The sequence below is a fragment of the Cavia porcellus genome, unplaced genomic scaffold (genome assembly GCF_034190915.1).
Source record: "Cavia porcellus strain 051 isolate PalLab524CR breed Dunkin Hartley unplaced genomic scaffold, mCavPor4.1 scaffold_19, whole genome shotgun sequence".
NCBI lineage: Eukaryota > Metazoa > Chordata > Mammalia > Rodentia > Caviidae > Cavia > Cavia porcellus.
The window spans coordinates 36,919,844-36,934,158 of NW_026947502.1; the positions used below are offsets into that span (position 1 = coordinate 36,919,844).

Sequence of the window (14,315 nt, forward strand, 5' to 3'; positions counted from 1 at the left end):
GCTGGCTTTCTGTTATGAGGTGTGGTCCTGTCTGAAAAGGTGGCTGCTGGGGTGTGGCCTTTAGGGTTTATCTCTGTTTTCCTCAACCATGCCCTGCAGCCAGTGGACTATGGGCTGAAACCTCTGCACATACTAGGAGCCAAAATAAACCTCTCCTGTGGGGCAGAAGTGTCTCAGCAAAGAGGGAAGTGACTGAGATAGTCCTGTTACAGTCAGAAATAAGAAGTTCTGGGGGCTGTTGTATAGTAGGGTGAGAACAGATAAAAATTATGTTCTGTACATTTCAAAAATCTTTAAGAAACACTTTTTAATGTTTTTGTAATAAAGAAATGATAGCCATTTGAGAAGTACATATTCTTAACCCGATCTAAACATTACACTTTTTATATATATTGAAATATCAAATAGTATTCCATTAATATATACAACTTTTTTTAAGTTAAAGAATAAACTTAAAAGACAAAAATAAATTCATCTCAGTGCAGAGTACCTTTTCCTTTAATTTTGCCAATCTTCTTTCTTTTTTTGCCTTTTCCTCTTCCTTTGCCTGTCTATCTAGGATTTTCAACTCAAGTTTATATAAATCCTAAAAAAAAAACCCAAAAAATTATATTAAGAAAATAAAACTAGAATTTGTTTCAATGTTTGTTTCAATGCAAATAAAGTAAAATGAATGATTAGTACTCTTCTTCACTATTAATCTTTTCTAACAAAGGCTAACATTTTTGTTTTCTCTAAATATAACTAACATGTTATCTTTTCAGGTATCACATGTTTCACTTTAAAGTTTAATCTGACTTTAACTCTTTTACCAGATGAAGTATGTCCATTTTCATTTATCAATACAGACAGGCATAGATCTAGATCTCTCAAGTTACTTTATATTATCTATTTTATTTGTTTTCTGTTTTCTAAGTCTTTTATTATATAGTCTGCCTTCATTTTGTGTGGTGAGGTAGCATGTAATCTTTTGTTTTTTGGGGTGTTTTTATCTATACAATAAAAGAAATGAACTAAACTTTCCACCACTGGAGTATTTTTTCTTGAAATCTCTCTTATTTTTTGCTTTATGAATGTTACTGACATCCATTTTGATGCATACAACAGTTCATAACAGTTATATCTTACTTGCACCCTTTTGCAATTTAAAATATCCTTCTTTGCCTTTTTAATACTTTTGGACCCTGTTTCATTGTGTTTATTAACATTTTTCTTGTACACATTTCCTTCTACTTAATGAAGTATACATCAAGTAAGTACACTGCACCTGACAGGAATAAACAAAAACCACAAAACCTCTGTCTTCATGAGCTTCCATTACAGTGGGGACATAAACAGTGAAGAAATAAGCAATTTCTGTATCACATAAAGCCAGCCACTGTCAGGTATGACATTTGGCAGAGAAGACATTTGGCCTGGCTTGTGGCTACCTTTTCAGCTGTGTCTCTTGCTAGTTCCCACCTCCCCCTTGGTGCTCCAAGAATATTTAAAAGTATATAGTTTCCCCCAAAACCATTGTGTTACACTCCTCCGAGCAGTTATTCATGTTGTTGCATCCATTAGGAAAGACCTCCTTCCCTTCCCCTTTTTCTCCTTCAAAAATCAACTCATTCCCTTCTACCTTAGAGCTGTGTTAAGCATCCCTCTCGGTAGATCCACCTCTTAGTGGTCCACACCTCAAACATCATACTATCTATCACTTTCTTCTGAGATCTCTACTTCCATGTATCTTTTTCACTAGATTAGAACTGACTAGAAGTTAGGGAGCGTGGCTTACTCAATTTGGTATAGTAATGCTATTCTGCACAGGTCTAATGTATATATAAGATGCCTTCAATTCACTTTTGCTGACTTGAATCTGGAAATAATATCTCCATATGTAGCATTTAAAATTTATTTAGGAAGTGTATTTACTCACTCTTTCTTGAAACCTGGCAATTTCATCAGCCACAGTTTTCCTTTTGTCAGCCTTTTCTATCTTTTCCCTTATCTCCTTTTCAAGCTTCAGAAATTCTTCCTGTTCTTTCTTCTGCTGGGTGTAACTTTCTAGTAGTAATTTTAGTTTAAGCTGGCTTTGGCGCTCTTTCTGCTGCTTCTTCTCTTTCTCTTCCTCTTCTTTTAACTTAGAAGCATATTTCATGGACAGCTGTATATGTTTCTGTTTTTTCCAAGCTTCGATTGCTAGCTTCTGTTTCTTCCTTTCTTCCTCTTTTTGCTTTTGATTACCTTCTGGTTTATTATGAAAAAGCACAGGAATGTTGTCTGACTTCTCTTTTAACTTGAAAATTTCCTCCTTCTTTTGCTGCTTCTTAGTTTTCCAATCTTGAATAGACTAAAATTTTTTTAAAAAGATAGCAAAAGAAAGTTTTTAAATAAACTCAAACCATTTTTCTAAAACTGATTAGAGGATGCTGCATTCTTAGGTTTTTAAGTTTTGTTTTGAACGAATACAACTGTTTTTTTATTTCTGTTCTTACAAAGTTTCTTCTCCTTACCTGCTTTGTTTTCATGGGCAACATCCCTCTAATCATTTCGCTTTACCGTCCATATTCCCTGTCGAGGCTTGGAATACTTTCTGAGTGATCTTTTTCTGGTCACATACCAGAAAAGGAATTAAAAATGGATCAGTTAAGAGCAAAACCCCTGAAGCCACTCTATTGGGGACCAAATCCTGGCTTTGCCATTTACTGAGTCTGACCACTGATGAGTTACTAACCTACTTTTGTCTCATTTTGGTTGGCTGCCAGTGGTAGGTAGAACTTCATGTTCACAAATGTATTTAAAATAGCGCAGGAACTGTATATAAAATATATAAAGATTATTTAACATTAGAATAGCCTTCTTATTGTCTACGCAACAACAGATGTATTACCTTTCCCAAATTAAAAAATGTTTCCACATCTTTGCTTATGGGGTATCATTCATTCATTCAGTAAATCCATATGTATTCAAGGCAACGTGATAGGATGCATAGGTAATTAAATAATGTCAAATGCCATGTAGTAGAGGGCTACTCAAAACACCAATCCCTAAAAACCAGGACTGCATATCAAAATGTGAATCAGTACACTCTTTACTTCAACAAATTTTTTATGAAAAAGCCAAAAGAACTAACAACATGCTCACTGGATCGTTGCCATGCGATTACTTCATTTCACTGTCGACCAGTAACAGTCTACAAAACAATATCCAGTCCATGGACCATGTTTGAGCAACACTGTTTGCAGGTAAGATAAGGACATAGATACTCCATAGCACATCTATTAAAAACTACTTATGAGAGAGAAAGGGGACTACTTATGGGGGGCTGGGCAAGAAGAAGGTAGGATCTATTCGGGGAAGATTTTGATTAAGGAAGTAGGAGAAGAAGAAAGTGGTATAGGAGGACAGAACAAGTCAAAGGCACTTGGCAAGTTCAGGTAAGTATCTTATTTGGTATTTTCATTTATACAAAATAGAGGATATTTGAAAGGAAAGACAAACATGGTAAATTTCAAATCCAACATCTTAAACTCAGTAGATTGAAAACTGAATTTTTGCTATTTTTCTCTAAATTTCCCTCTTTATCTCTAATATGTCCCATTTAGTAAGGGGCAGCTCTTTTTCATACCTGCTTCTACCTCAGTCCTATATCAGGTGTCAAGTTTCTTTTTTTTTTTTTTAAATTTTATTTAAAAGGAAAAAGAGAAAAACACAAAGCAAAACGAAGCGGTGTAAGGGTACAAGTAATACAGAACTACAAAAAAAAAAAAAAAACAGTAAGAAATCACCAGTTAATAGATTACATATTATCATCTTAGAAATAGTTGCTCAAATCACAGTATCAAAGAATACAAAGTGGACATTCAAACAGTGAGACTGCAAACAGTTGTGTTCAACGATCCAACCAAAAACATTAATACGGTCAGCTATTTAACACCCCTAAACACACTTGCTGTTGTATCCTTTAGAGCTCTTTTTTTCCCTCTCTTTTTTTACAACAAAATTTACACATTTTGGATTTTATTACTCTTTAGTTCTTATTACTTTTTGGGGGGGCGAGAATAAAGTCAAATATGGCAAAACAAAGCTGTCAGTCAAAACCAAGGATAGACATAGCACATGATGTAAAACAGAGTACAAGGTTATTAACAATGGTTATCAACAATGTCTCTTGTTTCCTTAAAAAGAACTGTCTATCTCATTAGATATTATAAAGTTGAACAAAACAGTAGAGAACAAGACCAATAAAACTTAAGCATTGTAAACATTATAGGACTTCCAAAGGAGACAATAGTCAAACCAGAATGGGCATCTTAGTGAATCTTATTGCCTTCAAAGTAGTTGCCTATACCCTCAAACTTGATGCTATCATACAGAATGGAACAGAGTCTAATCAGTCAAAACAAGATCGTGGGAGTATTACAAGACTTCAAAACAAGTTAATAGGAAATCAAAAAAAGTTACTATTATATATCCTGCTAATTTTTAAAATTTTTCCCCTTAATTAAAACAAACATAAGAAATAACTAAATAATTTTTTTAAAGAATAAGGGATAGATTGAGATAAAACAGGACATAACAATATAACAATATAGGTCAAAGCATGACTGTTTCAGCAACCTAGTGCTTCCCCACCAAATAACCCGACTTAATAGTAGTTACCATAGTGTTTTTTTCCTTGAAATATTTGAATAAAACTTCATATACTATAGCTTCAAATATTTCCATATCAAGAAGCCCAGAATAAAGCCTTTCCAATTAATAAGTGAAAACTTTATAAGGCTTCAAGGCCACCTAATGGGGAATCATGATTACCACACACTTTTATACATTTGAATCATTACTTATATTAGGGAAACTATTCAGTATTCACACATGCGAGATGGATTTATTTCACTTATGAGTATGGTCTCAAGCTGCGCCCATTTATTGATAAATATCTCAATGTGATCCTTCTTTATAGCTGAATAATACTCCATTGTATAGAAATACCACAACTTTTTTAGCCATTCCTCAGTTGATGGACACTTGGGTTGTTTCCAAGATCTGGCGATTATAAATTGTGCTGCTATAAACTGAGGTGCACATATATCACTGTGGTATGATGCTTTCAGTTCTTCTGGGAATATGCCTAGATGTGGAATAGCTGGAATAAATGGGACCTCCCATGCCAACTTTTTGAGAAATCTCCAGACTGACCTCCACAAAGGCTGCACCAGTCTACACTCCCACCAACAGTGCAGGAGAGTTCCTTTTTCCCCACAGCCTCTCCAGCATTTGTTGTTGTTGGTTTTCTTGAAACTGGCCATTCTTTCAGGAGTGAGATGGTATCTCAGTGTGGTTTTAATTTGCATTTCTCTAATGACCAATGATGATGAACATATTTTCATGTTTTTATTTGCCATTTGCATTTCTTCATCTGAGAAGTGCGTATTCATCTCAGATGCCTGTTTTTGGATTGGGTCTTTGAATTTTGGGGGTCTGAGTTTTTTTAATTCTTTATATGTTTTAGACAAGAGTCCCTTGTCTGAGAGAGAGAGTTCACTAAAATATTTTCCCAGTTTGTGGGTTTTCTTTTCACTATGCTGGAGATTTCTTTTGACATGCAGAAACTTTTTAATAAGAAGTAGTCCCAGTTATTGATTCTGGGAAGTATTTCCTGTGCGGTTTGAGTCCTGTTCATGAATTCTCTACCTACTCCTATGTCTTCAAGGTTTCTACCCAATTTGTCTTCCAATAGATTTAGTGTTTTTGTTTTAATATTCAGATCTTTGACCCATTTAGATTTTAATTTAGTACATGGTGATAGACATGGGTCTAGCTTTAGTTTTCGGCAAATGGAAAGCCAGTTTTTCCAACACCATTTATTAAAGAGACTGTCGTTCTTCCAGTGAACCTGCTTGGCTCCTTTATCAAAGATAAGGTGGTTGAGTGTGTTTGTAGTTGTGGTTGTATCTTCTAATCTATTCCACTGATCTTTGGTTCTGTTTTGATTCCAATACCATGTTGATTTTACTACTGTTGCTTTGTAGTATAACTTCAAGTCAGGGATTGTGATGCCTCCTGCTTTGTCTTTGCTGCTTAGAATTGCCTTTGCTATTCTAGGTCTCTTCTGGTTCCAGATGAAATTTAGGAGTGATTTCTCTAGATCTATAAGGTATGTTGACGGTATCTCTATTGGGATTGCATTGAATCTGTACAACAGTTTTGGGTGAATGGCCATCTTCACAATGTTTGTTCTTCCTATCCATGAGCAAGGGATGTCTTTCCATTTTCTGAGATCATCCTCAATTTCCTTTTTCAGTGTATTATAATTTTCACTGTAAAAGTCTTTCACTTCTTTCATAAGAGTAATTCCTAAATATTTCATTTTTTTGCTTGCTATGTGAAGAGTGCAGTTTCTCTTATTTCCCTCTCTGTGATTTTGTTGTTCGTGTATAGGAATGCTATTGATTTCTGAGTATTGATTTTGTATCCAGCCACATTACTGAATTTATTTATTGTATCTAAGAGTCTTTCAATGGAGTTTAGGGGGTCTTCTGTTTAGAGTATCATGTCATCTGCAAACAATGATAATTTAACTTCTTCTTTTCCTATCTTTACCCCTTTTATTTCTCTCTCTTGCCTAATTGCTCTGGCTAGTACTTCCAGTACTATATTAAATAGGAGTGGTGATAAAGGACATCCTTGTCTTGTGCCTGATTTTCAAGTAAAGGCTTTCAATTTTTGGCGATTTAGTATGATGCTGGCTGTTGGTTTGTCATAAATGGCCTTTATTATATTGAGGTAAAGACCATCTATTCCAATTTTCTGTAAAGTTCTTATCATGAATAAATGTTGGACCTTATCGAAGGCTTTTTCTGCATCTATAGAAATGATCACGTGATTCTTATTTTTGGCTTTATTGATATGGTGGATTACATTTATTGATTTGCGTATGTTGAACCATCCTTGCATTCCTGGGATGAATCCCACTTGGTCATCTTCTGGATGATTTGCTGCATCCTATTTGCCAATATTTTATTGAGGATTTTTGCATCTGTGTTCATTAGGGATATCGGTCTATAGTTCTCTTTTTCAGTTGGGTCTTTCTCAGGTTTTGGTACTAGAGTAATATTTGCTTCCAGGAATGACTTAGGAAGGATTGCTTCCCTTTCAATTTCATTGACTAGTTTGAGGAGTGTCGGCATTAGGTCTTCTTTGTATTTCTTGTAGAATTCTGCAGTGAATCCATCTGGGCCTGGGCTCTTCTTGGTGGGCAAGGACTTAATTACATTTTCAATTTCATTAACAGAGATTGGGTTATTCAACAGTTTTACATCCTCTTGATCTAGCTTTGGTACTTCGTATGTTTCTAAGAATCTGTCTATTTCTTTTGTGTTATCAAACTTTTGAGAGCAGAGGTTTTCGAAATAGGTGTTGATGATCTTCTGTATTTCTATTGGGTCTGTAGTGATTTCACCTTTCTCATTTCTTATTGAATGAATTTGACCTTTTTCTTCCCTTTTTTAAAATAAGGTTGGCTAGGGGCTTATCGATTTTATTTATTCTTTCAAAGAACCAACTCTTTGATTCGTTGATTCTTTGGATTGTTTTCTTAGTCTCTATTGCATTGATTTCTGTTCTGATTTTTATAATTTCCTCTCTTCTTTTGGCTTTGGGCTTGACTTGCTCTTCTTTTTCTAGCTGTTTGAGATGTAGCATCAAGTTATTTATTTGTATTCATTCTGTTTTCCTGATGTGGGAACTCAGTGCAATAAATTTTCCTCTCAGGACGGCTTTCATTGCATCCCACAAATTCCAGTAAGTTGTATCTGCATTTTCATTTTCTTTTAGGTATTGTTTAATTTCTTCTGTAATTTCTTCTGTGACCCACTGATTACTCAAGAGTGTGTTATTCAGTTCCCATGTGTTTGCGGGATTTTTGCAGTGTCTTTTATCATTAATTTCTAATTTCAGAGCGCTATGATCCGATAACATGCAAGGGATGATTTCAACTTTTTTGCATTTGCTTAAATATGTTCTGTGAGCTAATATATGGTTAATTTTAGAGAATGATCCATGTACTGCTGAGAAGAATGTGTATTCTGATGTTGTTGGGTGGAACATTCTGTATATGTCTATCAAACCCATTTGTTTGCAGGTGTGATTCAGTTCTGTTATTTCTTTGCTCATTTTCTGTCTGGTTGATCTGCCCCTTGGTGTCAATGGCGTATTAAGGCCTCCTCTTACAATTGTGTTACTGATAATTTGAGTTTTCATTTCTGTTAATAGTTGTTTTATATAACTGGGTGCTCTGGAGTTTGGTGCATATATATTTAAGATAGTTATCTCTTCCTCTTGGAGTTTTCCCCTTACGAGTATGTAGTGACCTTCTTTGTCCTTTACGGTCATTGTTGATTTAAAGTTCACATTGTCTGCAAACAGAATGGCTACTCCTGCCTTTTTTTGGATTCCTGCTGCATGAAGTATTGTTTTCCGTCCTTTGACTTTCAGTCTGTGAGTATCCTTCTGGGTTAGATGGGTTTCCTGTAAACAGCATATGGTTGGATTTTGTTTCTTGATCCATTCTGCTAGTCTGTTTCTTTTGATTGGTGCATTGAGACCATTTACATTAATGTTTATTACTGTTAAATGCCGGTTTATTGTTGGAATGTTATCTCTCTGCTGTTGCATCTTTATCTTTCTGTTCTGTTTATTTGCTTTGCTTAGTGGTTTTTTCCTTTTTGTATCTAAACTGTCTTTCAATATTTTTTGCAGGGTTGGTTTGGTGTTCATGAAGTTCTTCAGCTGTTCTTTGTCATGGAAGTATCGTATTTCACCATCAATTTTGAATGATAGTTTTGCAGGATATATCAGTCTAGGTTGGAAATCATTTTGCTTTAGGATCTGGAATACTTCACTCCATGCTCTTCTTGACTTTATTGTTTGTGCTGAGAAGTCTGCTGTGATTCTGATAGGTTTTCCTTTATAAGTGATCTATCTTTTCTCTCTGACAGCTTTTAATAATCTATTCTTGTGTTGGATTTCTGGGATGGTGATTATTATATGTCTGGGTGTAGTTTTATTTTGTTTATGACTATTTGGAGTTCTATATGCTTCACTGATCCTGATGTCGATTTCTGATCTCATGCTTGGGAAATTTTCAGCTATCACTTCTCTAAATATCCTCTTGACATCCTTTATGTTGTCTCTTTTTCATTAATCCCTATCATTCTTATGTTATTCTTCTTTGCATCATCTTGCAGTTGTTGAATTGTTGTTTCCTGATTCCTTGTTATGTTTAAAAGATCTTTCATTTCCTGTTCACTAGCTGCAATCCTGTCTTCAAGGTCTGAAATTCCATCTTCACTTTCATTATGGCAGTTTTTACAACTTTCAGTGGAGTTTTTTATTTCCTGTATATCTCTGTGCATCTGCATTATGTATTCTGTTTGTTTCTTATATTGCTCGTCTAGGGATTCTATCTTTTTGTTGAGTTCCTCCAATTTTTTATCTGTGTTTTCTTTAGATATTTTCAGAATCTCTTTCATTTCTTCTTTTATCTGGGGGATTATTTCGAGTTTGAATTTCTTTAAAGCTTCCTGGAGTTGCTTGTTAATTTCAGTAGCTATTGTGTCTGATATTTGAGGTGAATGGCATATATTTTCTTCTATATACATTGCTCCTAGGGTTTCTTGAGATGGACTGGAGGTTTGAGGTTGTAATTTGGTCTTTCGTTTTATCATTTTCCTATATTTCTGCGTTTCAAGTGTTATTTGAAAGCTTCCTCAGGATCTGTTGGATATCCCCTTCTATGTTTGCAGCTACTGAGACTCTGGCACCACGCTACCCCAAGCCACTGGGCCCGCAGAACCAATGGTCCTCCTCTCCCCGCTCAGAACTCCGCAGTTCCAGACAAGCTGTGCCTCAGGGACACTGTGCGCCCACCTACCCCTTGGAAGCTCCAGAGCTCTCCAATCGCAGCCGGGATGTTGAGGCAGAGGTAGACGCCTCAAGCCCACCTCTCCACTCCACTGCACCTGGAAGCCTCGAGGGACCCAAACAGTCTGGGCTCTGGGCAGAGTGCGCAGAGCACTCACCACAGGCCGCAGGGCCCCCGGAACCCGCTATGCTCCACCGCTTGCCAAGACATCCCCAGTCCTTCAGACACACAGTGAGGCCGATGCAGGTGCCCCAGATCCGCCCAGTTCCTCCTCTGCACACCCATGGCTAGGTGCGGGAGGCCCAAACAGGCTGGGCTCTGGGGATAGTGTGGGCCCGCCCACCCGTTGGAAGCTCAGCAGTTCTCCAAGTGCAGCCAGGATGGGGAGGCAGATGTAGAGGCTACAAACCCACTTCTCCACTTCATTGCACCCGGAAGCCTGGAGGGTATGGAACATTCTGGGATTTGGGCAGAGTGCGCTGAGCACTCACCACAGGCCGCGGTGCCTCAGGAACCTGCGATCCCTCCCTGCTTGCTGAGATATCCACAGTCCTCCAGATACACGGGGAGGCCGATGCAGGCGCCCCAGATCTGCCCAGCCCCTCCACTGCACACCGATGGCTAGGCGCCGCAGTCCGAAACAGGCTGGGCCCGGGGTTAGTGTGGGCCCGCCCACCCGTCGGAAGCTCAGCAGTTCTCAGTTGTCAAGTTTCAAGAAAGGAGTTGAGAAAGAATAATTAAGAATTGATATGGTCTCCTCTTCTAGAGAAGGAGTTCTCAAATGTAAGCTTGGAAAAGTAACCCCTAAGTTCTGATTAGATCTGTAAGTCTGAGTCTGGTAGCTTTTAACAATTTCCCTAGCACTAGTGATTTTACTGGTTTACAGGGCCAAATGAAAAGAAACCCATGTTTTTTATATCCTAGAAAACTCAACTCTTAATAGCTTATTACTTTAAGCCTTTAAAAATCTCTCAAAAATCCCCCAAAACCTCCCCCAATCAAGTTATTACAGAGGATGGAAAACAATGATGACAATGACAAAAAACAAGCTGCTTTTTCTAAAACTCTAAACACAGAATCAGTTCTTCCTTCATGCTCTAGGTATGTCACCTGCTGACCAGGTAAGTACATAGTTAAACAGATTCAGACTGTCTGTGTTTGGGGATTCTGGTAATCAGAGGGAGTACGAAGAGCATCTGGTGGTTGCCAGTCAGGCGTACAGTTAACCATACTATGATGTACAGAACTCTCCACCAAAACAGTTGTCTAATCCACAATGTCCACGGTGCCAAGGCTGAGAAACCCTAACCTAAAACAAGACACACTAGTATTTTTGTGAAAATTAAACTTTGGAGATATTTGCTATAAGGATTATGTCTTCTATGTGGTAGCCAAAAGTTTGTATCTTTAAACAATAAAAGCTGAGCTAAAAAATCTCACAGAAACTTTTTTTGGGGCATGGGGTGGGTTGTGCTGGGAATGGAACCCCACACCATGTGCTTGGTAGGCAAATGCTCCACCTCTGAGGATACAACCCCAGCCCCATCAAAAAAACTTAATAGTCAAAGTTTTTAATTGCCTCTTTTCTAATCAAAATAGCGAAGCTTTTGCTGTTAAAATAAATTTTTCCCAAAATCTGTTTAGATCTGAGTTCACCACAGTCATAGAAAGTGACCACAGAAGGTTTTGCCCACAGTTTTACAGCCTATTCTATAATTTTTTGGGCTAGAAATGTCTGGCCTCAAGGAAGTCCAACTACAGTTCTCTCTTCTGGATTATTTAAATTCTCAAAATCTTAGTTTTATCTTCTGTAAGACGTGGAGAAACAACTACATATGTAAGTCACGGGATTGCTGCAAAATCAGTGGTTCTGAGAGTTTATCATAGTGCCTAGAACAAAAACATAATAGTAAATTATTACCTCTTTCTTTCTTTCTTCTAGAGCCAGAAATTTTTGATACCATTTTTCGTGCTGTTGAACTTCATCCTCTGTCCTTCCTGGAAGGTGTTCTAGGACTTCTCTCATAAATGCAGGCTTCCCTTTATGTTTGTTTCTCACCTTTACAAAGTTCTCGTGGTCATAAGAGTCCCAGCCTCCCTGTCGCCCTCCTGTTTGCTGAAGGAATTTTTCAAAATCTACTACTGCTTCTGGAAGAGTATTTGGTCTCATTTTGTCTACAGGAACTTTGCTTGAGATTGCTTTGAAAGCTTTCTCTGTTTCTGAATTACCCAAAGCCCATGAGTCAATTTTTCTTGATATGGCACTCAATTCATTATTTGTTGTTTTCTCTTCCTTAATAAGTTCATTGTATCTACAATTAAAAAAAAGTTTAAAAACATTTTAGCCAATCCATAATAATCCTTCATTTTCTTTCAATTTACTTCTGATTCGTCACTGCATCTTCTTCAGTTGACATTACTAATATTTATAAATTGAAGCCTTGAGAGGGGCTCTCTGAAATCAAAACAATCTTTAAAATTCTTATTATAAATTTGGATTTTATAGCATCCAAATATGAATGAAAATTTACTTTAAGCATTAAAAAGCCACATAAACCTTAAGACAACAATAGTCATTATACTGGTTTTATGTAAGACTCAAACACATAATAAAATGCTTGCATAAAACAACCTAGTGGTGAGTTATCAGGAAATAAAATTTAATTTTATATTAAAATGAGTTTAAAACATACATCAGTCTTTGCTCTTCTTTAAAAGTGTTAATTGCATTTTCAATTTCTTCCATCATTTCTCTGAGCTTTTCAACAACTGTAAAAAGAAAAAAAAAAACAATTATGCCACATGTCAGTGTAACAGTTAATACATGGGTCAACATGAGAACGTGAGCAGTTTAGAAGTTTAGTAGAGGCCAGGGTCCTCACTTTGTAAACGTTCTCATCCTATGCAAGAGGAAGGCATAGAGGTGGTGTAAGAGCTATACCCACCCTAGGCAGTGGTAGACTGTCGCCCAATGTAAGGAAAGAAAACAGGCTTGCTCTTTCCCCACTTTGCTCCTGCTGCTTTAGCTGTTTTCTGCCATCTTGAAGTGTTGCCCCTGTGCCATGCCACCCTGCCATACAGAGAACAGGCTTGGGAAGTTTCTGCTGGGAAGCAGGATGACATTAGGTTGTTGACTTCAGACAATGTGTTATGGCTTGGGAGAAAGTGAGTCTGCATTTTGCTCTTGTTCAGAGACTCTGCCTGAGACTGAGATTAAGGACATCAGACTAATTAATCTGGCAGAAGAAATCTCAAGGCAGTCGAATGTTGAGGAGGTGGCATGGCTATTGTTGGAGACTTCTGGCCAGATCTATGTTGGAGAATCAAGACCAAGGAGTGCAGCAGGTGATTTAAAATGTGAGTTTGGCCAGAAAGGAAGCTCCAGTAAAGTTGTGGACTACAAAGATAGAGCTGAGATCTCAATTGCTGAGAAGAAACAGTAAACTATAAAACACAGCCTCAAGCATTAAAAGAAGCAGCAAGTCTCCACTCATTTTAGCAAAACTGCTAAAATGAAAGACCTTGTTTTGAAGAGCACCATGGTCCAGAATGGTGGCAATACAAACAATTTGTTCCTTAGAACTGGGTTCAGAATGCCCAGTAATCCAGGCACTCGACATAAAGGCAACAGAGAAGAAACCCTGGCTACTGCATCAGCTGGCAGTAGACCTTGATATCATCCACATGGTGTTGGTTTTAAGTGTATGCAGAATGTAAAAGTTTCAGGGTTAAGAAGGCTTCCACCCAGGAGGCCAGGCAGTGTGTCCAGAAAGGGCAGTGTGAAGCTGCCAGGGTAAAGCTGAAGGTACAGTGGAGACCCAGAAGTTTGGTAATGCCAGGAATATGGATGATTTAAGGAGAGCTGTAAGGAGAGAGCAAAACAGGCCTAAGACAGAAGCTGTGGGAGCTATAGCTACCATAAATACCATAGGGGTGTAGTCACACAAGACACACAACATGTCACAGATTGCCTCAGATGTTTATATAGAACAATATTTAATGATTGCCCTGCTGGATTTTGGACTTGCTTTGGTTCCAATCCTCTGTATCCCTGTTTGTAACTTTCGAAATGAAAATGTTTATCATGTGTTATTGCATGCTGGAAGTGTTTAACTTTTCATTTGTATACAGGCTTGCAGCTAAGTTTGCCTTACATCTTGGAGGACATTTGGGACTTGGACTTTTCCGCAATGCTAAAACTGTTAGGACTATGGTAACTCTTGCAGATGAACTAAACACCTTTTGCATAAAGGGATATGCAAGAGTCTTTGGGGAGCCAGGGTGGAATATTATGATTCTAACATAACATAATGTTAATAGACTTAATACTGGCTCTTAAGGATTGTTAAACCTGTGCTATAATGTTCAAGTTGCAAAGTGTTAAAAATAAGTTTGTCTTTGTATCTGG

General features: G+C 37.4%; 1 protein-coding gene across 1 annotated transcript in view; it reads right to left on the minus strand.

Annotated features, from left to right (window-relative positions):
• Window positions 1–14,315, minus strand: part of Ccdc112 (coiled-coil domain containing 112) — a 32,785-nt gene that overhangs the window by 3,553 nt on the left and 14,917 nt on the right. The window contains exons 5-8 of the mRNA XM_003473273.5: window positions 12,601–12,676; window positions 11,829–12,219; window positions 1,919–2,332; window positions 491–586 (exon numbers count right to left, since the gene is read on the minus strand). Coding sequence (XP_003473321.1) covers window positions 491–586; window positions 1,919–2,332; window positions 11,829–12,219; window positions 12,601–12,676 — 977 coding nt within the window. The remainder of the gene's footprint in view (window positions 1–490; window positions 587–1,918; window positions 2,333–11,828; window positions 12,220–12,600; window positions 12,677–14,315) is intronic.